Source organism: Ostrinia furnacalis, unplaced genomic scaffold (genome assembly GCF_004193835.3).
Source record: "Ostrinia furnacalis isolate ACB-3 unplaced genomic scaffold, ASM419383v2 OfSCF0183, whole genome shotgun sequence".
Taxonomy (NCBI): domain Eukaryota; kingdom Metazoa; phylum Arthropoda; class Insecta; order Lepidoptera; family Crambidae; genus Ostrinia; species Ostrinia furnacalis.
The window spans coordinates 505,689-532,848 of NW_021130422.1; the positions used below are offsets into that span (position 1 = coordinate 505,689).

General features: G+C 40.4%; 1 protein-coding gene and 1 long non-coding RNA gene across 9 annotated transcripts in view; one reads left to right on the forward strand and one right to left on the reverse strand.

Moving 5' to 3' along the window:
• Zasp52 (Z band alternatively spliced PDZ-motif protein 52) overlaps nucleotides 1-24,389 on the forward strand; it is a 45,038-nt gene extending 20,649 nt beyond the window's left edge. The window contains exons 3-16 of one of the 8 annotated variants that reach the window (XM_028305769.1): nucleotides 3,280-3,431; nucleotides 5,131-5,305; nucleotides 6,535-6,665; nucleotides 7,446-7,537; nucleotides 9,102-9,444; nucleotides 9,987-10,175; nucleotides 11,584-11,674; nucleotides 12,330-12,501; nucleotides 13,481-13,504; nucleotides 18,432-18,570; nucleotides 20,831-21,017; nucleotides 21,393-21,513; nucleotides 21,895-22,010; nucleotides 23,494-24,389. In XM_028305769.1, coding sequence (XP_028161570.1) covers nucleotides 3,280-3,431; nucleotides 5,131-5,305; nucleotides 6,535-6,665; nucleotides 7,446-7,537; nucleotides 9,102-9,444; nucleotides 9,987-10,175; nucleotides 11,584-11,674; nucleotides 12,330-12,501; nucleotides 13,481-13,504; nucleotides 18,432-18,570; nucleotides 20,831-21,017; nucleotides 21,393-21,513; nucleotides 21,895-22,010; nucleotides 23,494-23,571 — 2,010 coding nt within the window. In that variant the 3' untranslated portion in view covers nucleotides 23,572-24,389. Of the gene's footprint in view, nucleotides 1-3,279; nucleotides 3,432-4,365; nucleotides 4,419-5,130; nucleotides 5,306-6,534; nucleotides 6,666-7,445; nucleotides 7,538-8,329; nucleotides 8,484-9,101; nucleotides 9,445-9,986; nucleotides 10,176-11,583; nucleotides 11,675-12,329; nucleotides 12,502-12,525; nucleotides 13,538-14,778; nucleotides 18,571-18,933; nucleotides 20,183-20,830; nucleotides 21,018-21,392; nucleotides 21,514-21,894; nucleotides 22,011-23,493 lie in introns of those variants that run through there. The other 7 variants (XM_028305749.1, XM_028305756.1, XM_028305743.1 and 4 more) reach the window with 7 other exon arrangements.
• LOC114353713 (uncharacterized) lies at nucleotides 18,365-26,567 on the reverse strand. Its single transcript, XR_003655950.1, has 3 exons — nucleotides 26,335-26,567; nucleotides 25,919-26,007; nucleotides 18,365-18,552 (listed from the first exon to the last, which is right to left on the reverse strand). It is a non-coding gene; the product is annotated as an uncharacterized LOC114353713 (long non-coding RNA).
• Between the last annotated feature and the right edge of the window lie 593 nt (nucleotides 26,568-27,160).

The window sequence follows — 27,160 nt, forward strand, 5'->3', positions numbered from 1 at the left end:
ATACTATTAATGGCTCTTCTTTGTCTATAACATGGACGTAGTATTCATTCATTGTACTAATACTACAAGTGGGTGTAGTAACGCATGCTCTAACTAAAGTCCGACAAATGAAACAGAAAATAATATTACCTACACTACTATCGGTAGGCATTGTTTGATCGTTACACACGATTCCTTCCTTCCTTTCCCCTGTATCAGGAAAACATTGTGTAAACGTTGTACATTGTTAGGTTAGTGTAAAATCTACTATAGTCCAGTAGAATTAGCTTTTAAATCGGAAATAATTCCTACAAAAGATTTTATTGTTTTAATGGCTTCATTGGTTGCCCATTAAGACTCTCCTAAGTTTTCGACTTCGACGGAGTTGTGCTTAAGTGGTGTGGGCCCCCGAAAGGGGCATTTTTTCGGTTTTCCGGTTATACCGCGTAAAGGACTTACCCTATCAAAAAGTGGTCTTCATGACGGTTGAAGGGCACTTAATCTTGCATTGAATAAGACCAAATTCATATGTTTTGGACAAACCGTTCTCGCGCTAAAGTTCGGCAAAGTAGAAAATATACGTATAATTAATGACCCTCTCCATGTCCAATGGTTTGTTACCCACAGGCTTCCAAGTCTTGAAAAGGGCCACCTCAACCAGTGTAACCCTATCAAGGCTTACGAGCTTGATGCGCCTATCCTTGTTCGTCCCAGCCGTTCCTTAACTGCGGTTGCTGCACCTCTTCCTGGCACTCACCTGAACGACTCTGTGTTACCTACTGTGGCTGCCCCTCTTCCTTGTATCCTCCTGCATGACTACGTTGCCTAGCCGTATGCCTGGTCTAAGGTTCGACGCCAAAAATCAACAACAACAAGTTCATATTAAAACGCTGAAGAGTTTTTTGTTTGTTTGTTTGAACGCGCTAATCTTAAGAATTACTAGTTTGATTGAAATCATTATTTTTGTGTTGAATAGCTCATACATTGAGGAAGGCTATAGGATATATACAATCACTCTACGACTAATAGAGGCGAAGCAGTAAAGAAAAATGTTGCAAGCACGGGAAATAGTATTTAAACTATTTTCACTCGTACGAAGTTGATTTTGTGGCGTCGAACCTTGGACCAGGCATATGGCTAAGCAATGAAATCGTACAGGAGGGTACAAGGAAGAGGGGCAGCCACATTAGGTAACACAGAGTCGTTCAGGAGAGTGCCAGGAAGAGGTGCAGCAACCGCAGTTAAGGAACGGCTGGGACGAACAAGGATAAGCGAATCAAACTCGTGAGCCTTGTTAGGGTTACACTGGTTAAGGCGACCCTTTACAAGGCTTGGAAGCATGTGGGTAACAAGCCATTGGACGTGGAGAGGGTCATTAATTATACGTATATTTTCTACTTTGCCGAACTTTAGCGCGAGAACGGTTTGTCCAAAACATATGAATTTGGTTTTATTCAAGTGCCCTTTAACCGTCATGAGATCACTTTTCGATAGGGTAAGTCCTTTACGCGGTATAACCGGAAAACCAAAAAAACGCCCCTTTCGGGGGCCCCCACCACTTAAGCACAACTCCGTCGAAGTCGAAAACTTAGGAGAGTCTTAATAGGCAACCAATGAAGTCATTAAAGCAAAAAAATCTTTTGTAGGAATTATTTCCGATTTAATCAATTTTTGTGTTTAATTCTACTGGCCTACTAGCTCTATTTAAATCAAGCAAGCAAACGGTTGAAAATTACAGTCACTAGTCACTACTATCAGGATCAGGGCACTACACTGACTCATGAAAGTCCAATACATTGTTAAATATTGCAGCTGCAAACACTTATTTATAGTAAGATCCTTATTCTTTGCCTTAGGGTTGGCAGACTGTTGAGGTCATTGCCAACCACTTTGCGACCGGAAGGAGGTTGTTCATACTATTCTGCTGACAGCTGACTGACTGGAGGGTGGGGGAAGACTTATAAACGCGAAATATGCGCGTATTCGTGCTCAAAGTATCGCAGTCTGTTCATGTAAATTAAGTGTAATTTGAGATGTAATTAACACAGTAGGTAGTATCATGCTCCAGCGAGCCTATAATTAGAAGCAAGTTCAAATAGCGCGATATACAAGAAGGCCAATTAAAAATATTTACTAAAGAGTTGACCTTTGTTGTTGAAGTGTTGTGTGGTGAATAAAAGTGTGATAGCTTATCCTTCCCTTGAGGAGTCAAGTGTGGTTTATACTTCGTACCTCAAAACAAAAATCTGTATTTTACGACATTAATAGGTAAGAGATCAACATAAATTGTCAGATTATCAAATACAATTACGAATTATTGAGTTGTCCAATACTAGTTTATTTACGTTAATCAACTTCGACAACAGAATTCTCAATATGGCAAAAGTATGTTTTGTCGCCACAAAAACAGTAATTATTGCACCTAATTAATAAACCAAAAGTAGTAAAACATAATTGCTGTAATCAGACTAGTGTTAATGTGCAAAAAGTAGACTGACACGATCCAGAGCCGGCGCGCGCGCTGATCTCATGCTGACGTCACTGCCGCTTCCTTCCGCTCCCCGCGGCCTGTATAATTAGACCACAGAAACGGGAACACAGGATACCTAACCAAAGATAAAAACTTGGAATGTTAGCGTAGCTAATTGAGAAACCCTACATCCTTAACGACTCACTTATCTTAAGCACTCGCATTCCATTATCTCTGAGGTTCTTTTAACGCGTTTCTTTTTGTGACACCTTGAGATAAGCTTGCACTTACACATTAAATCATTCCAATAGGCTTTAGTTTCTTCGGCCCCCCAAAAACAGAAAAAAAAGGTATTAAGTTCAAAACCATTAGGTGGCTGGTAATCCCCCTCAGAATGCTCTCAAAAAGTCCAAAGAATGCTCGAACGCACTAAACATCCACCGGTTTTTGTGACAGGTGATGGTAAAGTCATAATCGCATCGAATATGATTTTCTAAATAAAAAATCGTACAATGGACTAAATGTTCACGGTATATTCAAAGCATGGATTCATTCATAGTTACAATGAGTAGAAAAAAAATCTATGAATTTTATGTGGACGGCAAGCTTAGTTTATCCTTAATGCTTCAACCACACCAACGCATGCAGATCGCCATCGCCAGCGCGATCATAGGCCAATGACAGGTCTCGTGAACTGTCATGCATGGGTCGCGCGACCTGTCATTGGCCTATGATCGCGCTGGCGATGGCGATCTGCACGCGTTGGTGTGGTTGAAACTTAAAAGCGTTAGATCCAGGAGTTCTGAGTTTTTTTTGTGTTTGTTGTCCAGGTGAACGGCGGCAGCGCTGCCGAGAGGGCCGGCTTGCAGGCGGGCGACGCTCTGATTCGCGTCAATAACACGGACGTGTACACGCTGCGCCACCAGGAGGCGCAGGACGCCATCCGCCTCGCCGGCCAGGCGCTCGAGCTCACTGTGCAACGGTACGTAATACGAAGTGTCCTGTAGTGTTGACCGGTGAACAGTAGCGCTAGTGTAATGAGAAGTGCTAAAAGAAAACAATACGGACGTGTACCTGCTGTGCCACCAGGAGGCGCAGGACGCCATCCGCCTCGCCGGCCAGGCGCTCGAGCTCACTGTGCAACGGTACGTAATACGAAGTGTCCTGTAGTGTTGACCGGTGAACAGTAGCGCTAGTGTAATGAGAAGTGCTAAAAGAAAACAATACGGACGTGTACCTGCTGTGCCACCAGGAGGCGCAGGACGCCATCCGCCTCGCCGGCCAGGCGCTCGAGCTCACTGTGCAACGGTACGTAATACGAAGTGTCCTGTAGTGTTGACCGGTGAACAGTAGCGCTAGTGTAATGAGAAGTGCTAAAAGAAAACAATACGGACGTGTACCTGCTGTGCCACCAGGAGGCGCAGGACGCCATCCGCCTCGCCGGCCAGGCGCTCGAGCTCACTGTGCAACGGTACGTAATACGAAGTGTCCTGTAGTGTTGACCGGTGAACAGTAGCGCTAGTGTAATGAGAAGTGCTAAAAGAAAACAATACGGACGTGTACCTGCTGTGCCACCAGGAGGCGCAGGACGCCATCCGCCTCGCCGGCCAGGCGCTCGAGCTCACTGTGCAACGGTACGTAATACGAAGTGTCCTGTAGTGTTGACCGGTGAACAGTAGCGCTAGTGTAATGAGAAGTGCTAAAAGAAAACAATACGGACGTGTACCTGCTGTGCCACCAGGAGGCGCAGGACGCCATCCGCCTCGCCGGCCAGGCGCTCGAGCTCACTGTGCAACGGTACGTAATACGAAGTGGCCGTAGTGTTGACCGGCGAACAGGGGTGAACAGTAGCGCTAGTGTAATGAGAAGTGCTAAAAGAAAACAATACGGACGTGTACACGCTGCGCCACTAGGAGGCGCAGGACGCCATCCGCCTCGCCGGCCAGGCGCTCGAGCTCACTGTGCAACGGTACGTAATACGAAGTGTCATGTAGTGTTGACCAATAGGCCTAAGATGCGCGCCGTGATAAGCGGTTATCACGCCATTTTATCGATTTTCCCCATACATTTTGGCGTCGATAAAAGTTATCACGGCGCGCATCTTAGGCCTACTGAGCGCTAGTGTAATGAGAAGAGAAAGAAAACAATACGGACGTGTAACACGCTGCGCCATCGTCTGCTTTGTCGGCCAGGCGCTTGAGCTCACTGTGCAACTGTACGTAACCAGCATAGGACGAACACAGGAAAATGGGAGTGGAGGTCGTAAGAGGCTACTAAGAGACAAATCCTCCATATCAGTTTGCCTCTAGTTAATTAGAGAACACGTTGAGATGGTCGTGGTCCTGCAATTGGCCATCGGAGGCCAATGGTCCTGATGATGAATGGAAAAAATGCAAATCATGCACGCACAAAATACTCATCATGCATGTCGCATATTGTATAGTAGGTAATAAGTATTTATATCATGGAAAGTAAGCTTAAAATCTGAGGGGCTTCTTCAGAGAACAGAAACCTACAAACTGCCCTGACATCACCGAACACAGAACGAGTTACAGTGACTTAATCTTTTGTGATTTTAACCCCAAGTTTACACGACTTTATAAACTTGTGTAATTTCGAGTGCTCTGTATAATCAGCTATCATACGTGATTCAAGTAACTAATTATATCTGTCTCCTACAGCGGCGGAGGCACGTGGCGGCCAAGCGTGACGCCCACAGGCAGCCTGCCGAGACCAGGCTCCAGGGCTTTAGGCGCCACCCCTACGCCGGTCACCAGCACCTCGCTAAAGGCCAACCAGCAGCCCTCGCGCGCCTTCGGCTCCGGACACAACAATGTGGCCAAGCCGTTCGGATACGTGAGTATACGTAATTTAAGGTTTTCTAATAAGGAAGACGTGACCAATAACATATACTGGTCATCACAAAAATCGGCCCACCTACGTTTTACAGGATAACTCGTTTCTACTGACACAATCATGGTGCCCCAACAATATTGGTGTTATTTGAAAGCCCAATAAATAGCCTTAAAGAAAAACACATTTAATTTATTAATAAACGATTAACATAAACGCGATATACAATAAATGTGACTTGAAAAAATACCTCACTTTGGGCTCACCTCTGGGATCAATTAGACCAATTTTTATGGTTATAAAACCAGATAATGATCTCACGTGTCCTCTTTCACAGATGGATAGCGATTATCCCAACTTAACAGTTTTATAGCCATAAAAGTTGGCTTAAGCGTAACTACCTATTTTTTGAAGAAGTGAAAGTGACTCTGGATTCTTCTACAGACACATTTTTGGGGTAAAAACCTTTGATGAAATTAAGTTTAGAACTAGGCTTTTAAATGGTGCCAATATTGGTGAGAAGTGGGGAACTGGGGATGCATACGTTTGAAAGTGCTTGTCGCGGGTGGGTCGGTTTTGTGATGACCAGTGTAGTTATAGTGACCGGGCTCGCGGGCTCTAGGCGCCACTCCTACGCCGGTCACCAGCACCTCGCTGAAGGCCAACCAGCAGCCCTCGCGCGCTTCGGCTCCGGACACAACAATGTGGCCAAGCCGTTCGGATACGTGAGTATACGTAACTTAAGGTTCCTTCATAGAGAAGACGTGACCAGAAAAGTAGCCGCAGAGGCAAGGCAGACTCAAGCAAGAGTGTTATCTTTCTTTTTTTTTCGTTTATGGCTTCATACGGTTTACAAATAGCCAGTATCATAATATATTAATTTGAAGATTAAAATAATCATGTAATAATAAATGTTTCGGTCCTTCATCCTTTGAGAAGTTGAGAATCAATAAAGATGTGGCACTTTACTTAGGTCTTAAGAGATTGAAATAAGTAATTAGCAGTATTTAAAACAATTTAACCCATTCCAAATAAAGCCTCGTTCTGCCTAGGCAATCATATAACCAAAGCCTGGGTGGTCTGAGGAAAGAATTCGAAACGACCCACGATGCGTCACTGAAGCTAGCCAGAACGAGATATTAGTGTTTACGTGTGCAAATATTTAAAATATCAAGCTACCTTTTAAAGAGACTTGCGTGCATAAAAATAAGGTCAACTTTTGAATTTCGCAGATGAACGGCAATGACTCTGTGAAGAGCATAGTGAACAAGCAATACAACACTCCAGTGAACATGTACAGCGACAAGACCATCGCCGAGACCCTCTCCGCGCAGACCGAGGTGCTGGCCGGCGGGGTACTTGGGTAAGATGCACATTATTTTGGACTTTATTGCCTCGTATTAAGGTGTAGAAGTCAGTTTGCCTTGTGGTTCTGGTAGAGTAGAATAGGACCATCCCCACTGTTCCCGTGGATGTCTTATTGCCTTATGATGTAGTAAATTAGCCTTATGATTCTGGCAGAGTAGAATAGGAGCATCCCTATACTTTTTCTGTGGAGGCCGTGAGAGGCGACTAAGGCCCTGCTTCCACCAAGGCGGAGCAAAGCGTTGTTTTGAATAACCAATCGACGCCGCTGTCAAATTCTATAGAAAAAATTAACGTGTCGAGACTTCTCCGCTCCGCCTTGGTGGAAGCCGGACTAAGACAAGTGAATAAAATCACGAGCAATGAAATAGATTGATTCCAAACTATTAGATTAGATGCAAAATAGGTATTGAAATACGATGATTGAATTTTGCTTGTGATTGAACAACCGTTTTAAGAATTAATATAGCTCTGCAAAAACTTGACGAAATCAAATACATAGATTGATGCTTTAATCATAATGATAAAAAGTGATCAGGTGGGAACATCATTAATATTCTCACGGTTATAAATAAAAACAGTGTTGTATTGAATCTTGGTTGAAAGGTCCCATGATTAACATTACTGATCAATGCCTGTTTGTCATGCATTGTCGTTACCCTTATATGTACAGTCAACAACAAATAGCTCTGCATCTTGTATCTGTTGCGATGTTCCTTGAACTCTGAATATTCAAATTTTATTGTTAGGTTACATAAATATTTTGTTTGATCGACAGAGTCAACTTCAAGAAAAATGAGAAAACTTATGATGCCGAGAAGAGCGCCGTTTTCAAAGTGCTTCAAGAGGCCGAGAACGACCCCGAGCCAGGTATAAGCGAAGACAAACAAGCTTTCAAATTGATTTCTTTAATTGATATAATTTTCTTAATGTGTACCGTACCTATCACTTAGATCCGCCCTCTGAAGCGACATTTCACCTGTAAATATTTCATCAGACTCCAAATCCCGACCAAGACGCAGATTACACAATCACTCTGGATACATTAATATAATGATTTATTAGCCCGCCGTAAACCGCTAATAAATAGAATGAGTCTCCTGTTATATTTAGATCTGGCCTACATGCACAAAGAAGTATTAGGTACTTAAAGTTACAGTCATATTTAGTACTTTACATTTATCTAAATATAGTACTGTATGTTGGCAATCACAGTTTAATACGACTCGCACTTGTGTCCGTGAGTCATCATGCGACACGTTAATCAGCCCCGAGCGTTAGTAATTGGAAGATTATTCTAGTAGGCGTTATTTTTGCATTTCCAATGAGGGTTTTCGCGTATGAAAAATCCGCCAGATGGCAATACGTAGACGCGAGGTCCAAATGCTGCATGATTGGTTATTTTTGACATGACATTGACAGATATGTCAAAATCCACCAATCACGCAGCAGTCAGACCCCACATCCACGTCCCGCCATCTAGCGGATCTTTCATACGCGAAAACCCTCATTATTTATGCATCACACAAAATAGAAAATAAAAAAGTTTTATTCAAGTAAGGCATTATATGAATATTTGAATCATCATGCTTCACAAATAAAAAAAAAGATTTTGAATTTCGAATCGTTCAAAATTAACTCAAAATTGTAATTGGCACGTAGTAGAAGTGTGTCCTGGCGCCGCGCCGCCGCCGCCCGCCGTGGCCGGCCTGCGACCCGTGGCCGCGCCCGTCACGCGCCCGGACGCGCCCGTCAACAACACCGGCGGCCTGCCGCCCGGACAAAACATTTGCGAGGAGTGCGAGCGCCTCATCACGTAAGTCGCGCTCGCCGACACGGTGGCACGCGTCGGGCGCCCCCCCCACAGGCATGACCCTCGCGACCCCCCATCGACCCCGCCCCCTGTGGACTAAGCGACCTTAGATGCGCCGGCGATGCTGACGGCGGTAGAACCCATACATTTTGTAGAGGACGAATATGAATTGGCACCCAGCGCTGGCCGATGCCAATTGACGGGTCACTCGTCATAGCGTTATTAACTGCAGAGATTAGATGACATGAGACTGCTAACTAATGACCGCAGTTATTATGATGTGTCGAGTCGTTAATATAAATCGACTAGCTCCTAAAGTGGGGTAATACCAATATTAATATTTATATGAAGTCGATCGATACCGATGAGACATTACGATTCCTTTGCAGCAGGCGGACATTTTCAATTATTTACTTAAATATTTTATCCGCACCTAAAAGGTAATACTGGACGACGTACGTGCGGCATCATTAAAGGTACGCTTAATTTTTATTCTTCGCTACAAAATGTACGGTCTCTCGTCGTCTTCGCACTCGCCCAGCACTAAGGTCGCGGAGACCGGTAGCGTCCCAGCAGCACCGGGCGTGTATGTGTAAATAACCGAACATTGCGGGCCGACAGAGGCGTGTACGTTTTACTCGCGCGCGAGCGTGGGCCGCGCCGGCACGCCGAGCTCGCTGCACCGCACGCACCGCTCGCGCTCGCGCACGCCGCGCGTGGCGCCCGCCTCGCCGCGCCCGCGCTCCACCGGCACGCAGACGCCGGCGCCGGCCCCGGCCCCGGCCCCGGCGCCGGCCCTGGCGCCGGAGCCGCCGCACCGGCCCAGCATCCCCGTGGGCTGCCACCAGGTGCTGCCGGACGGGCGCGTGGCGCTGGGCGCGCCGGGCCTGCCGCAGCCGCCGCCCGGCGCGCTGCCCGTCGTCAACGACACGCCCTATTGCTCCGACTGTAACCGCTACATTATGTAAGGCGTCCCGAGGAATGCCTAGACGTGTTTGCGACCGTGTCGACCTGTGATCTAGTTCTATTGTGCAGTAGTTATGTTCGATGTTTTCCGTGTCGCGGCCCCCCTCGTCCTCCGTTTGTAAATATCGAAAGCCAATCGACGGGGCCGCGACACCATTTTGTACTCACATCGATTCCAGAATCGATTTCACCGATTCGCAACGTTTCGATGTCTGTGCAAGCGCTATCATCTTTCATTGATTAATCGTCTTCCATCTTTCCATTCGTAGTAGTTAGGTGGAATGGTATTACTAGAGAATGTTGTAACAGGGCAGATGTATATTCACTAGCATGTCTTCGTTTGCCGCACCGTTTAGAAGCACAGTTATTACGCTTGCCCGAATATATGGAGCCGCAAAGATTGGTGAGCATGCATAGAATACTTGAACCTAAAACTGAGATGAAATAACTTCGTATCGTCCGCATATTTTTGTCCGAACCCCTTGATGTACAGTCTCCAGCTTGTGATCTTCTGTTTCTTACGTGTATAATTTCGTCCAGCGGCGTGTTCGTGCGCATCAAGGATAAGAACCTGCACGTGGAGTGCTTCAAGTGCGCGACGTGCGGCTCGTCGCTGAAGAACCAGGGCTACTACAACCTGAACGGCAAGCTGTACTGCGACATCCACGCCAAGCTCGTCGCGCGCCAGCACCCGCCCGCGCCGCACCTCGAGCCCGTCACTGTGCCTCCGTAAGTTTACTTTCATCTAAGTTTCGTTCTGTTATAATCCTATGCATGTATCCCTTACTGCTGCCCTGGCTGCCCATCGCGCCAAATCAGCAGTTTGGCATCCAAGCTCCGTCCATAAGCCTTTCGATTCCTCAGTCCGTTCCCAACTTTCTTACAAGGCGGTTGCTTTCAGATAAACTTAATAAAAGTTTTTTTCAGCCAAATGACGTCCACTGCTGGACAAAGGCCTCCCCCAAGGATTTCCATAACGACCGGCCCTGCGCTGCCCGCATCCAGGCTCTTCCCGCGACCTTCGTGAATCTAAGTTTGTTACCATAAGTTTACAACCCCCACTCTTCCGATGAGTGTCATAAAGAGGCGACTAAAAGAAAAATATGTGGCCCTCCCAACCCGTCTACGAGACTATTACCACCGCTGCAACTTCTGTATAGCCAGGATCCTAACCCCTCTGGCCACAGCGGGGAGTGTAGACCTTTTCCATTTGGCTCTGGTAAATTATAGAGGGTCAAAATATTACTGCAGTGGAGACTAAATTACTCGATGATTATGATACATAAGTTAATGTCACATACTCTTACCAATGTGACCACCATATTGGACTGACCTGATTGATACTCGAATTGCCTTTACCTTATTCGAGGGGAAATAAAGACACCACAGTAATTATTATGGTTTCCGTATTTTAATTCTTTGACCTCGCGATAATAATTTTATACTTGTGGTGGCACTGACGAAAGTGGAATGTCAGATTAAGTCAGCTTAATTCAATCAAGCGACTTTTCATTTTCGTGACACTTGTTTCCTTAACTCAACCTTATCTTGAACAAGGTCTGAAGGTAGTACCTAATTTTAGTTGAAATTAATTAATAGATTTCACTGAAAAGAAAGAAAAGTTCAGTATGTTAAGGGCGTATAAATAAGACCCGAAGAAGTCTTCGTCGACCTATCCTATCATACAATACGTTACCTTTATGTTTTGAGATTTAAATCATAGACCGCTTTATTGAAATTAATGAATGCTGTTCAAGGCACTGTCATTACTCAAATAGAAATAGGACGACGGGCGATATGTTTGAAACGTAACGTATATTGGTCAAGGGTAAAAGTGATATCGTCTGAAACGATGTTGGTTGCCTCGAGGCAATGTGCGATACTAACTGAATGAGGGCAAACTGAATATTTATATGTTTATGTTTTAAATTGATAGCGCAACTGGTAATGTACCTGCGTAATTTCACTTTTATAGGGGCGGCCGACTTCCAACCAACGCGTACTTGACTCCTCTGCCCCATGGCATATCAAACTGAATACTTTTGTTGCAAAATAGCACCTATGATAAACACAATGGAACCCACAGTGTTAAGATTGAAGTGCCTTCGTCTATACATGCTTAATTTCACTTTTATAGGGGCGGTCGTCTTCCAACCAACGCGTACTCGACTCCACTGCCACCGCTGGCCACAAACAACTACACGAACGGTTCATCATCGATGTTCAGCGTAAGTTCAATATTTGATTGTCTTTTATAACATTTGAGGAGAAACCTATTGAGGTTTTGGGTTACTTCTCAGACTTGAATAGTTCAATTGACAAACATTTGTTCCTATTGCTTTACAAAGCTATACAGGGTGTTAGGTAAATGGGTATATGAGCCGACACTAGCCCATGTTAACATGGGCATATAAATGGTATGGTGAAGTCAGAAATTTGATATCATTTTAATTTTCATACAAAATAAATTTCATAAAATCGATTTGTATGAAAAATAAAATAATAAAAATGAAGATATCAATTTTCTGACTTCACCATACCATTTATATGACTATGTTAACATGGGCTAGTGTCGGCTCATATACCCATTTACCTAACACCCTGTAGAGAAGTCATACAAGTAATTACATAGTGCTGTCAACTACCCATTTGCAGGCCCTTCTTTCCCACTGGCGGCAGGGCCCCGCGATCAAAGGAGACCCTAAAATCGGTGAAAAGTTTATAATTTCCCTTTTTTTTAGAGGAAAAGGCCCCCTTGGGTCTTCAGAGTAGGTTGAAGATGGTCCTGCCCATTTGGGATCTTTGTATAAAAATATCATCACATATTCATGTTTTTTAATTTTCTTCCCAAATACACTTGTATAACATCGTCTTCAACCGCAGCCGTCAAGCAACCTGTCGGGCCCGAAGCCGTTCGGCTCGTCGATCGGCTCGGCATACTCGCCTTCGCTATCGCCGCGCTCGGCGCCCATGTCGCCCGCCCGGCCCGTGACCGCGCCCGCGCCCGCTCACGCGCCCGCTCCCGCGCCCGCTCCCGTCGCGCCCTTCGCACCGAGTAAGCGAGTCACATTTGCCATCTAGAACTTAATCTGTTACCTCTGAATGTAGATTTCAGTGTGCTTAGTGCGAGTTTGCAAATGATTTGATTGATTTTAGTTCTTGAAAGTATCCGCTAGGGACGCTGTACAATCTGTCTGTTTAATGTAATTTTTTACGCAGTCGCTAGCGATGACGTTTGATGTAAACTCGCACTAAGCCACAGGAGACACTCCAGTATAAAGTCAACTGTGATTGGTCTAAATATGAGTGAACTGGAATCTTCAGGGCAAGCTTGCTACACTCATAGATCGCATTTGCAGTGCACTCTGCACCCCTCGACAGAGAGCTAGAGTAAGTTGTGTGTAAAAATGTTGACTTTAAATCTATTGAGTAAAACTCGACTCAAAATCAAACAGTTTCGTATGGCCTTGAATTTCAACATTAGACCAATTACGGGCCTGAATTTATTCTTGTGGGTTCATATTGAAACATTTTTCTCATGTTCTAAAACAACGCCTGAACTGAACTCAATTCAAACATAAACGTAGAATTAAATCTGTGATTGGTTGAATATTTAGACCAGTGTTATTTTATACTTGAGCGTTGTTTTAGAAAGGGGTAATTAACTCTGCAAAGAGAGGATACTATTTTATACAGTTACTACGTAATATTAACGGGTATAATTAATACATTTACATAGTATTTTATGTATTGGAAATTTATTTTTGTATTGCATTATAAATGTTACAGTTATTTAAGATTTTATACCAAATATTTTTATATATTTTACAACATATAATTTATTTTAGTCTAAGTTAGGTGTATTGAATAATATTATAATGTGTTTTCGTACATTCAGAGTATGCTATAGCTGGAGCTACACAATTCACAACGTCTATTTGTTATTCTAAATACAAAAGATCAAATTACAAATTGGCTTTGAATCACGCAAAATTGGATTTAAAATTTATAAAAACATTATTTATTTTCAACAGAGGCCCCAGTGTCCCTTTTTAAAGGTAATTTATAAATAGAAATTATAAAAATAAGACCGGCACACTATGGAGCGAAATTGCGATTTATGGACATAGCGATTTTTTTCACAATTTCTATTTGAAAAAAATACCTATCGATAGGTTACGTTATTCTGATGAATAAATGCTGCACAAGTTTTTCTCTAAAACCAATAGTTTGACTGGAAAAAAATATTTTCCATTTTCGTTGTATGGAATGAAACATAAAGTGGTCGATTTCGACTAAGCCTTGACAGATCTTGCTTTGAAACTACTTGAGCCTTGTTCTATGGCTTGTTGACTGTAATCCTACGCTATCAGCGCGCATCCAAAGTTGCCCGTTCACAAGTTATGAGGTTCTGAAAAATTAAAAAAAAGTAAGTAAAAGTGACTTTTTTTTGGAATATCTTTAAAGATTTAACAAAAATATAAAGATTTCATACGTTAATAATGTAAATTAACCTTAAATTACTGCTAAAAACACATTTTAATAAACTTAAAAGGAATTAAATCAGCGATTTTTTTTTCACAATTTCTGTTTAAAAAAAATACCTATCGATAGGGTATGTTATTCTGATGAATAAATATTATGAACGTTTTTCTCTAAAACCAATAGTTTGGCTGGAAAAAAATATTTTCCATTTTCGTTGTATGGAATGAAACATAAAGTGGTCGATTTCGACTAAGCCTTGACAGATTTTGCTTTGAAACTACTTGAGCCTTGTTCTATGGCTTGTTGACTATAATCCTAGACTAACAGCGCGCGCACAAAGTTGCCCGTTCAGAAGTTATGAGGTTCCGAAAAATGAAAATTAAAGTAAGTAAAATTGACTTTTCTTTAGATAAGACGACAAGAGAAAGGTTAATTACATTACTAAAGTATATAATTTTCATGTTTTAGTTGAATCTTTAAAGATTTATACCCAAAAAAAGATACTTTTACTTACTTTAATTTTCATTTTTTGGAACCTCATAACTTCTGAACGGGCAACTTTGGGCGCGCGCTGTTTTTGCAGGATTATAGTCAACAAGCCATAGAACAAGGCTCAAGTAGTTTCAAAGCAAAATCTGTCAAGGCTTAGTCGAAATCGACCACTTTATGTTTCATTCCATACAACGAAAATGGAAAATATTTTTTTCCAGTCAAACTATTGGTTTTAGAGAAAAACTTGTGCAGCATTTATTCATCAGAATAACGTAACCTATCGATAGGTATTTTTTTCAAATAGAAATTGTGAAAAACATCGCTATGTCCATAAATCGCAATTTCGCTCCATAGTGCGGCACAGCTTACTGCGGCTATTGTATTTATATGTATAATAATAAATCAGCATAACGTGTTTGCGCTAAGCGGGCAGCCAATGCTGGACACAGCATTAAAATAACAATCCTGGCACAGTGCACATATCTGTCGAATATCGGGTCGCGCGTCACATACACGCGACACGATAGCGCTTGCGACTACTCGTCAGATAATTTAACATGTCGCTTCTTTTAAACTTTTCTGCAATTAGATACTTAGTTACATAGCTTTTCGAAAAAAAAAACTAATATTTACTTTCATCTCTTCCTTTCTCCACCCATTCTTAACATACTTAAAATGCACTAATAGCCCAAAATGTAAAAAGCGTTGTGTGGCCCCCGCCAAACCCTCCCGATGACGAACTACCGAAACACGAGGTCGACTTGCAAATGACAAGTAACACTCGCCCTGAACCAGCTGCGTCGGCGGCGGGATCAGTGTCTGTCCCGCCGGTGACGACTAGTACCGCACAAACTATTGAACGCAGAATGTCTTCAACCCAACAGACGAAGGAAGTGACTTCTTCAGTAACAGGATTACTTACTATGCCTCCAATGATGACTAATCCTCAACAAATGATGGAACAGGCAATGTCTTCAAGCCAACAGTTTAAGGAACTGGCTACCTCAATGGCAGAATCGGTGGCTATGCTTCCAACTATGACTAATGCTCAGCAAATTGTTGAAAAGATGTCTTCTTGCCAAGAGACTAAAGAACACGCTTCTAGTGTTACATATGCTTCAGCCAGTATGTCGACCACTACAGCAACTTCTTCAAAATCAGAATCGATTGTCCAGAGTCATAAATCTCAAGAGAAGCGAGAAACTACTAGCATTGTTCAGTCATTTTCGGAGCAAGCATCAGCAGAAACTCAAAGCGTTATGATCTATCAATCCCAGACAAGTCCACCTATACAAAAGTCATTCGAAAATCCTATGGATACCATTGCCCAAAAGCAAACCAAAGAGATTTCTGATTCGAATACGACGGTCACTTCGGAGGTAGCTGTAGCGAAAGAATCGATCACTTCTGCATCTGAAATTCAAGAAACTAAAATTCAACCAAACCCTGAACCCAAGCCTGAGCCCAAAGATACGACCACTGAAATGAAAAGTGTTAATAATGAGGAATCCCGTGCTGTATGCAATAAAATTGAAGAGACAAAATCTGAACTTAACAATGCAACTGAAGAACAAACTGCTTCTTCTAATAAAACATCCGAGTCAACTCAAAATACTAAAGAAGTTACAGAAATTGAAAATGTATCAATGAAAACTAACACCATTGAATCTGCACAAATGTCTCATGAATCCCAAAAGATTGCCACCACCACAAAAGAAGTAAAGTACAAGGACCTCGTTGGGGAAAAAGTTTCAAAATCTGATACTGTTTTACAAACACAAACCCTCCCTGTGAGCAGTGGCCCTCATGTTTCTATGGTGGAAGCGTTAACGATTGCACCAGATCGTCCATATTCTCCTATGCCGTGTGCTCCTCAATACGTAAATCCACAACCTGATAATCCTAATCCTCAACAAAATAATCCCAATCCTCAACAAAATAATATGAAGCGTCAGAACATTCCTCTACAAGAAGATCCGATACCGTCAAACCCAATGCCAATATCAGGAGATAAACAGGAGTTCAAGTTGCCACCTCAACCTTCGCCTATGTTTGCGCAGCAACCGAATCGTGGTATAACACCTATTCCACCCATCAAAACGTATAATCCCCCTGAATCACGTCAAGCGCCCATACCAATGCCAGCTGAAACTAAACCTTATATACCCCCAGATTTTAAGATCAACATTGAACCAAAAGTACCAAGAGAAGAAGCTTCATCTCCAATGGTTGATGCACTGACTACAGCACCGAACCGACCATTTACCCCTGTCTCCTCAACTCATCCTATAGAGCGAGGATCTCTCAGAGAAGCTCTTACTATTGCTCCAGATAGACCTTATAGTCCAATGCCGATGGGTATGACTTCACAATCGCAAACGAGTAGCAGTCATTATACTTCGACTTCAACTGTACAAGTTCAATCAACTTCCTCTGAAATTATACGACCGATTGCAACCCAGACAACAACCCAATTAACTGATCAAATTCATTCTGAATTCTCAAGCATGCAAAACACCTATAAATTACAATCTTCATCGAATACGTCGGCATTTAAACCGGTCCCAGCAAAGCAAGTATTCCCGCCACCTCAACCAGAAGAATTTTGTAAACTTGCTCATTTCCCTCCAATAAGTGACGAACTAAAAACTAGTTTCGAAAAATCTACACGATCTAAACAGGAAATGATGATATCAGAATCCAAAATTGCACAACAATCGGTAGTAACTACTAGCAGCATGAGTACAAGTACTCATGGATTTTCTTCAGTCAAAAATGCACAGCAATTTTTTGAGCATTTGGATCAAAAGGAGTCCCTTACTTCTACCGCTGTGAGATCAAAATCCGGCTTACACAAAGCTGACAAAATTCCTCCTTATCAGAAAAACTTTGATCAACTACCTTCTCAAAGAGGTATCACACCTGAAGTCTGTTTTGCGCCAGCTATACCTCAAAGACCCATTACTCCAACCACTGATCCTCCAACTAAACCACGTGATAAATCCCAGGAGCCAAAACCTTATATACCAACAATGCCAACAGCTGAAGTTCCTAAAATTCCTCAAATCAAAACTCCAGTTCAACAAAGTCATTTACAGTTCCAAAGAAATACTCCTATTTCTATGACCTTTCAACCAGTGGCAGATGAACACTTCCTACGAACCTCTCCGGCGCGTAGCCGCCCTACTACTCCAAGCCTAATAAATAAACCTGCGCCTATTATCCCTCATTACCAAATGAATTTGGTCACTGTTGAGCACATAGCGCCTGAGACGCATATGTATGATCCGTCAAGTCGAGAAGGCAGTCGTTCCCCTACACCTAAACTACGATCAAGATCACCAGCCCAAGGGCCACCGCCGAATCCCCTGAAAGCTCAAGCTCCCAGACTTAAAGAATCTACTCCTCAGCGTCATACACCCCACACACTTTTGACGCAGGCAACTTCAAATCTTAGGAAGGAACATGAAATGGCACAGAAAGAACATCAAACTGATGCATTAAGCACAAATTTCCCCAAAAGTTGGGTTCAAGATCAACCTTCTGTCATCAGAGAACAAAGACATAGTAATGTTGGATACAAAAGTGAAACTTACAATAAACAGAATATGAATATCAAGGAAGATTCCATGATAAACCAAAACTATGGTCAAAGACAAATGCAGTCTCAAAACATGGCTGAATATGGAAATACTACAGTTCAAACCACAAGAAAAACTTTCGAAGAGTTTGAAAGGACTCAATCCGCTAAAGTCATAGAAATCAGAACTGGTGGTTCGTCATCTGCTGGATATCAGCACATCGATTCCAACATTCGGCCGTCTAGTATTAATCCTAAGCAAGTTTTTCCACCACCGATCATGAGTATGCCGACCCAACAAAGTTCATCTTTTAACCATACTAATGAAAATGTTTCCAATGCCAGTAGATCAATAGAAAGTTGTCAACCAAAACCTTCGATTTCTGGTGCTAACCAAGGTCCAGTGTGTGATCCTACCCCGTCGACAGGTTCCAGTGTAGGAGCTGCTGCTCGCGGCAAAACATTCGGCGTCTCGTCGGCGCCCAAGCGCGGCCGCGGTGTCTTGAACAAGGCAGCACTGCCTGGTTCTAGGGTGCCCCTTTGCGCTTCCTGCAATGGGAATATTAGGTGATTCAAGTGCACAGGTTATTTCGTGTGCTGCATGAACGATTTTATAACTGTGGAGTGTATTTGTTTCGTAATCGATGTTTCGTTTATTAGTTTTGGCATGTTTTAGTTATGAACTAGGAACTTACAATACTTCTAGGAAATGCGTACCACAGAAGCCGCGGGAATAATTTTTAGTAAACACATTATATGTATTTACTTTTTGCGTATTTTTATTTATGTACGTTTTGTTTATATTTATGTATTTATTTAAAATCCTTACGCTTCTACGGTTAAACTAAATGTTTTAGAATAATAACTTCTAACAGATAACATAGTGTTGCTTTGTATGGTTTGTTTATTGAGTATTTTATTTCTTAACAGTTTTAGATTCGCAGTCTGTATCCAGCCCGCAAAAGACTGATTTTAAAAGTCCGGCCGAGGAACGACTTATTAGAAAAATGGCTAAAATGGCACTGAACGGATATGAAATTGGTATTCAGAGGAAAATTAAACCTGCAGACCATATCCAGTCTATGGCAGATAAAATCCAAGACACAGTCGTTACCAAACATCCTCTAAATGCCGATGGATCGTCCTCCGGAGAAAATAGTCGTGACAGTACATTAAAGCATCCTCTGAACAAAACATTCGAAAAAGGATATAAGACTCAAGATAGTATCCAAAGCCTGGGAGATAAGATTAAAGAAACAATCATAAACAATCACCCTATGACTATAAATTTCAGTAATGGCAACGTTCCTGTACCACCACCGATACCTAAGTCTCCAATACCAACGTTTAACGCTCACAGTACACCAATTCCACCACCGATGAATATAAATGTGAACAATAACATAAAACAAACAGACTATATTCCCAAGAATCTCAATAATAGCTTTGCAACTGACACACTTAATAAAACGGAAAAATCTCTAAATGGAAGTGGCTACTCCAGCAGTGAGGACTACAAGGAAAAACCTGAAAACAATATCTCAGTTTCAAACACGTTACGCAAAAAGGCTGGCTTCGAGAAAACATCTTTCCTTAACGGCATGAATTCTTTCAACAACGATACTTATAAACCAGAAATCAAATTGGACAGCAATACATTAAACAAAAAGAAAATTTTTGAAAACAAAGATGCCATGAATGGTCTAAATAACTATGCTGATAAAGTTAATAAGTTTAATGATAAGAATAATGTTACAGACTTAAATATTTCAATTAAAAACAACTCAATTGAAAAAAGTTTCAACGAAGGAAACTCTAAAACTATAATAAACGATGATGATTATTCTCAAAAGCAGAGTTTGCCTCATAACATGTGTGACAATTCGTTGTATACTTACAAATCAGTTAAAAATGATAATAACACTACTATAAATTCAAATGAAAGCGTAAACAGTAAAACAATAAACAGAAGTGAAACAGAATTTACAAACGGTAGTGAAAAACAAGATGACGATGAGTCAGAGGTCGTTGTTAAACGCAGACAGAAGAAAAACACTAGAAACGATGATGGAAGAAGGGACTCTCACATTATCGCCCGACCGTTGAGCACGATGACTTCCGTGGACGTCACAGATGGGATGTATCCAGTGTGTCATAAATGTGACAAAGCTATAACCAGGTAATGTGCATTTTATTACCGACCTATAATACAAACAAAATATAAATCTGACGTAAGTTCAAGTCGCATGACTGTACAGACACTGTAGGACATAATTTACGCACGTGTGTTGTTTTTTATTAAGATCATTAACATATTAACAATAACGTGTTAAATAGTTTTTATGACTCAGCAATAGAGTAGGTTTTTGCTCTTCAAAATTCCAAATACAGTAGACCCCCGGTAGTCCGACACACATTTTGCAGGGCAGTGTCGAACTATCGAATTCATCGGATTATAGAGTACTGCCTAAGACCCCCTACCCTATAGTCCGGATTTTTTTTTACAAAAGAGTACCTTGTAATCCGACAAATTACAGATCCAATGATAAGATTCTTTATACATACATATTATATACATATGTACATATTGTACTCTGAAATACTAATTATACTTCATTATGTATGTCAAATTTAGTAAATTAAACAACAATAGAGAGCTTACGAAAGCTTACTTACAAAAAATATGCAATAACTTTTCATGCTTAGCGAATACGTATTCAATAATAAATAATAGACCATGTCGGATTACAGGGGGCGCCGGATTAGACAGGGGCCGGACTACCGGGGGTCCACTGTATTCTAAATGTGTGCTTGTTTTTGTGAACAGAGGCCCGTTCATTACCGCGCTGGGCCGGATCTGGTGCCCGGAGCACTTCATCTGCGTGAACGCGACCTGCCGCCGCCCGCTGCAGGACATCGGCTTCGTGGAGGAGAACGGACAGCTGTACTGCGAATACTGCTTCGAACAGTACATCGCGCCCGCCTGTGACAAGTGTCACGCCAAAATTAAAGGCGTAAGTTAATTTTTTTGGCATTTACTTAGGCTGTTCGCGCATGGTAAACAAAGGAGTTAATATCAAGGAACCAATAGAAATAGTAAAAATTAAAATCTTCTGCACCCCTAGACAAGTTGCATTTTTTGATCGAATCCGTCAAAACTCCATACAAAAAAGGCCTTTCGACCATTTTTCGACTGGTTTGCGATTATAAATGTGCACTTTGTCTAGTGTCTAGCACCCACTGTTCGTCACTGAATTTAGATCCTTTGAATGCCTCTCGCTTATATCTCTAAAATATCTCGCTTTCATCTTTGTAAGAAAGTATTTTACCGCTAGGTGCTTTAGAGTTGAAACAGAACATTAAAATGTTTTTAACTTGGGACTTTTCAGGACTGTCTTAACGCTATAGGAAAACATTTCCACCCTGAATGTTTCAACTGCGTTTACTGCGGAAAATTGTTCGGAAACAATCCATTCTTCTTAGAAGATGGCCTGCCATACTGTGAATCAGGTAAGTAAAGTTTTTCGATAGACATTTAATTTGTTTATTCTTGAATTTTAATATTTGACAAAATTTATTTGGTAAACACTGCGTATCTTTAATTGCTTTATTATAAGACATTTATGGAACTAGTGTTTATTAGATATTTTGCTATAGTACGGTCGCCTGCAAATCAACCACAAAACGACGAATTTTCCTAGAAAAATTTGAACAATATCAATCCAGGAAAGTCGAATCGTAGGTGGATATGTTCGCGACTGTACAGACGACAGCGCATCAAGCTAAACACTGTTGCATCTTATCTCGTGGTAATACGGGCTATTTTGCAAAAAAAAAATGTTTAGTCTGATGACTGCTGTACATTATTAATGATGAAATGTGTTTGAATAGATTGGAATGAGCTGTTCACGACGAAATGTTTCGCCTGCGGCTTCCCAGTGGAGGCGGGCGACAGGTGGGTGGAGGCGCTCAACAATAACTACCACAGTCAGTGCTTCAACTGCACGGTGCGTATGATGCGAGCCTTACTAAATTAATAAAACATTAAAACAAACACGCTCTATATCAACTTCAACCTGTCTTTCTACTTTCGATGTCAGCTACTATAATCTTTGTCATAAAAGCTCCCTGTAAAGTTAATGTAACACTCGTAAAATAGTCAAAACATAAGCAATTTTGATCAATAACCATGTAATTGATGTTTGAATTCTCCCTGTACCCACACGAAAATTCATGAACATGCTTTTCTTTCAGTCACATCGATCATTATAAATGATTGTATTTACATTACTCTAAAAATTTATAATAAAAAAGAAAGGGATGATAAAATTAATAATACACTCTTGTTATTTAATATTTTTAACAACACAATTTATTATTAGTACGAAGCTCGTCATACATACGCCGCCACACTGTGTTAATTATCCCTGAATTAACAATTGTGTGTGTTTTCTCCAGGAGTGTGTCCCTTTTTAAATAGCTAAGTACCTTTAATAATATTTGATTAAACTTCCCACGGTTCAGGAAGATTTTGTTAGATATTATATTTATTATAATTTTGTACATAAAGGTATTTGTTTTCGAAGTGCTTGTATGTAGAATAGACCCGCTTACATTTTGTCGTAGCCGATTTGATATTAATACTATTTAAAATGTTTTGGCTATTTTATGTAGAGATACCTATTATATTTATTTGATGTGTTTGTTCGATTGTTATAAAAATACTTATATAAATGTATTCCTTATTAGAAATTAACGCATTTATTATAACGACATTACTACCTAAGTATCTTCGTTATAATTATTGAAACTTCTATTAACAATAATTAAGCAACATATTTAAGTGGTAATTGTTATCAATGTGTCTTCATAGTGTCGTTATAAAAATGCGCATTTAGTATGTAAGTAGATGTAGCAGGATTGTTGACACCATTTACTAACAATTTCAGGGCTCCCAACTAAATGAGACAAAACAAACAACTGATCCAGAGAGGAGACCGGTGTTACTTAGACCCTGCAATATTATGTCGAAACCATTTTGTTAATGGTGTCAACAATCCTTATCGTAATTTAGATGAAAACGAAAATCTGTTGTGCAGTATAGGGTCATGGGGATGGGGAATGACATGAAAAATCACTTAAATAAATAGAATATTGCACAACGGACAAAGAAAGTTATTTCTGGGCCTGCTGTACACAAGCTCGTGGCATAGTACGTGATGCATATCATGGGACTTTGTCCACAAGTGCTGAAATGAAACTATGTTTTACATATTTTTTGTTTAACACTTGATGCCTATTTGATGTTAAAAATCTGTCTAAGTTGAAATAAGAAAAAAAAAGATTAATCGAACTGTGTAAATAGATATTTTCGCTTCAATCCTCAACCACAATGATTACGAATTTATTATCCAACCATGATCAGTTTAACCAAATGAGAAAAGTTCCGTTTAAAATAAAAAACTAATCACTAGTTTTTTTTCTCTTCAGGTGTGCAAAAAGAACCTCGAAGGACAGAGCTTCTTCGCAAAGGGAGGGCGACCTTTCTGTAAGACTCACGCCCGCTAGTCCCCCGCAGATAATGTACAACTCCGACACTGTTTACTCGACTACGACTTTCCGCCCGGTCTCCCCTTCGCCGCTCACTGCTACGGCGCCTGAAACACCGTCGCCGCAAAGGACGAGGAAGTTGGAAACGCCCCTCCACTTCGATGGAGGGCTGTTTTCTGACATAAGAAGCGCGGATGGCAAGTTACTCAGCAAGGTTACCGTGGATCGCGTCCACAGCTCGACGCGCCACGACGTCACCGACTCGCCTAGCGTGTACGAGGGTAGCGGATCGCACGGTAACAAGGAGTACGTCAACGACATCATCAAAACTGAAACGATCACCAATGAGGACGTCATCAAAGTCAAGTTCACTCCAGTGCCACCGGAATTAGACACTCCACGATTGCTTACTCCGTCACAGTTTTACATAAACAGAGCTACTATCGAATACCTGAAAGACAACTATGAGGATCTGAAAAGTTACAAAATAGTAAATTCTTTATGCAAAGAGAAGCAATTCGAAACGGAGAGTGTAAAAATTGAGGAGAAAAACTTTGACAACTTGAATATTACTGAACCGTTTAGAAGGCCTCATAGTCCACTGGCGAACTTGCTGTTGTCTGAACAATTGACGAAAATTGATAACTACTTACAGGAAAGTTTGGACGCCTGTTCAACAGAAGTCATTAGCAGGGCAACGCCAGTACCAATTATCGTAGAAAGGGAGACTGAGCAGGAAAGTAAGGAAACAATAACAAATGAAGCATGTAAAGCGACAACTTACCACTTAGAGACGAGTACAAATAAATCTCTTAGCAGTTACCATAAGGAGGATGTTAATGATAATATACGAAAAGAAACAGTGATCCAAAAACAGCAAGAACCACCGGTAGCTAGTGAACCGAAAATAACTTCCGATGAAGATTTTGTTTCAAGGAGAACATCTAAATTAAACAGTGTCAGGGAACAGAAAGGCGTTTGGAAAGCTATTTATAACATGCCGATACATTATCATGCAGCAATACTATGTTTTATATTGATTGTATATAATCTTATTTATCAATATATTAAACAAAACTGTCAAGGTAATCAAACTAAATAAAAAATACATAATGTGAAGTTGTATGTAAAACTAGTCACTGAGTAGCAACAATAATTTAATCATCAATTAAAAGTACTGTACCTATTTTCTGTTTATTTTTAATAGAATGACAAAATATTAGGAAGATGTAAATAGTCATAAGAAGTGACAGAGTCCTCTTTCCTTTTTTCATGTAACATGAATAATATTTTATTAACAATTTGGTGCTTTTCTACTACAACAATGCTCGCAATATTGTGATAATAATTCACAGTTTTGTCTAATTTTTTAAGGCTTTGTATACAGCTTCCGGAATGTTGCAGTGAACTGTCACTAACATTAACAGTAGTAGTAATTAATATTAAAGAAAGAACATTTTAAGAGCTTCGCGAAAGGTAATCAATGGTTTCTTTTGAAAATATATTGGTGCACCAACTACCTGAAAGTATGGTAATTTTGGTTTCCTTAATTATAACTTTTTAAGTTAATGTTCGAGTACCATATATGATATTGTATCTAGTTATGATTTGTTACAATGCTCTAATGTAATACGATAAGGGATTGCAGATTAAATTTCATGTTTGCAACATTTTATATTTACCTACTGTTGATGGTAATTTTAATTTTTAAGAACTATTTATTTAGATTTACTTATTGCAGTTAGCATACAACACATTATGATATGTGAGCTTAAATAAAGTATTTTATTTATATTAATGTTTTCATTATCTCCATTCTCTGTAATAGTAAAAAAAAAAATTTTCATGAATTGCTCAGACTGACTACTTAGTGGAGTAACCTTGTGGCATAGAACAAACCAAATTTTTACTGGTGAGGATTTATTAGCAGTTAATCTAGTAGATACTGGCAAGAGATGTTGTGGTGAAAATTTAATTTTCCCATTAGTGCTAGTTTGAATTTAAAAAATATTGTTCAAAAATATCCCAAGTCCTTAGGGTACAATGAGATGCTACCATGATTATGATTGATGTCTAACACATCTTTTTAGTCATGCTCATCTGTGGCATCAACAACTGCTGAGTGTAAATATGATTACTTGCCCCCATTTTATAAATAGTGGTGCCAAAAATGAATTTTATTTACAAGTTTCATTTATCAAACCTCTCAACTGTGTGGCAGATTTTTTCTATATAACAGATATAACAGTAAATTAAATAGAAAACACCTATATTATCTTAAAAGTATATTTTACATTTAGTTGTACGCGTTTACAATTATTACTAATTCCTAAAATTTACATTATAATTGACTAAAATCCCAAACCTGTTACCTAATCTTCTACGATCTTGTATGCCAGAGACTTTTGAATATCTTCATCAAAGTCCTTGTCACCAAAAAAGAATTTGTTTATTCTGGAAAGGAGTTAAATTTTTAAAATCAGTTATTATAAGAACATGGATATACTCTTAACATAAAACTGATTTTTAAATTGATGTATAATGTAATACGTGGTAAAACTAAGATAGGTCTGAGAGTATTAAAAGTCAAGAAACTACCAAATATTTATTTGAATTTTCCTTTAGAAATGTAAGTATTCAGCAACGAAACCAAACTAATGAGAGAAAACAATCTCAAATGATTCCGTACAATTTACATTTTAGTAATAATATGTAGGTAAATTGAAATATTATGTTGTGGATTATTCAGAATATAGGTAGAGTAAATAATAAAATACATACGCGTCCCAATTCAATGCCGTTCCAATGAAAGTAAAGGTAAGGAACCCATGCCATAATGTGGTAACAAGAGGAATTTGTTCCCGTTTGTGGCCAAAATTCTTAAATGTTCTATTCGTTGTCAAACGTACAGACGAAAGATTACGAAACATAATATTAATTTTACTATGAAGAATCATTTTTTTGAGAAATTATAACCTAAAATTATTATCAATGTTTTGACAACTGACTTGACAGTGACAATCAGCTGGTCGTACCAAAGAGAAAATTATATTTTCGGCCAAACGCCCCCAATAGGAACGGACTAGTCACAGAGTAGAGATGCTAACGGGACTAGTCAAAACCGGCACCCGAAGCGCGTGCGATATATAGTTCCAAATACTGGACTGTCCTGTCGATGACATTGACAGTGGGGCGCCACCGTCAATACCGGATCGCTGGTTCAGATTTTTGCCATGTTGGAAACCATATAGTTGAACGATGGTAGCGCCCCCCTGTCATTGAGTTTGGCGGGACAGTTCAGCGTGGGTCATCTATAAAACCGAATTTTCGTTAATCTCACTTTTTTTAAACGCTTACGATTATTTATAAAAAAAATGAGAATACTAATCATTTCGAAGAGTTTTATCTACTGTAGGCGTAAAGAAAGTCACATCAACTAGGTCACAGAACACATACGAGAACTAGGTTACGGTGGAAATCACAATCATATCCGCGCGACACAGCGTCACCCGCGTGTTTTCAAATCTTATTTATTTTCATATACTAGGTAATTCTGATCTTTATACAATACTCACATTTATTATATTGGTGGTTATAGTGGCATAGT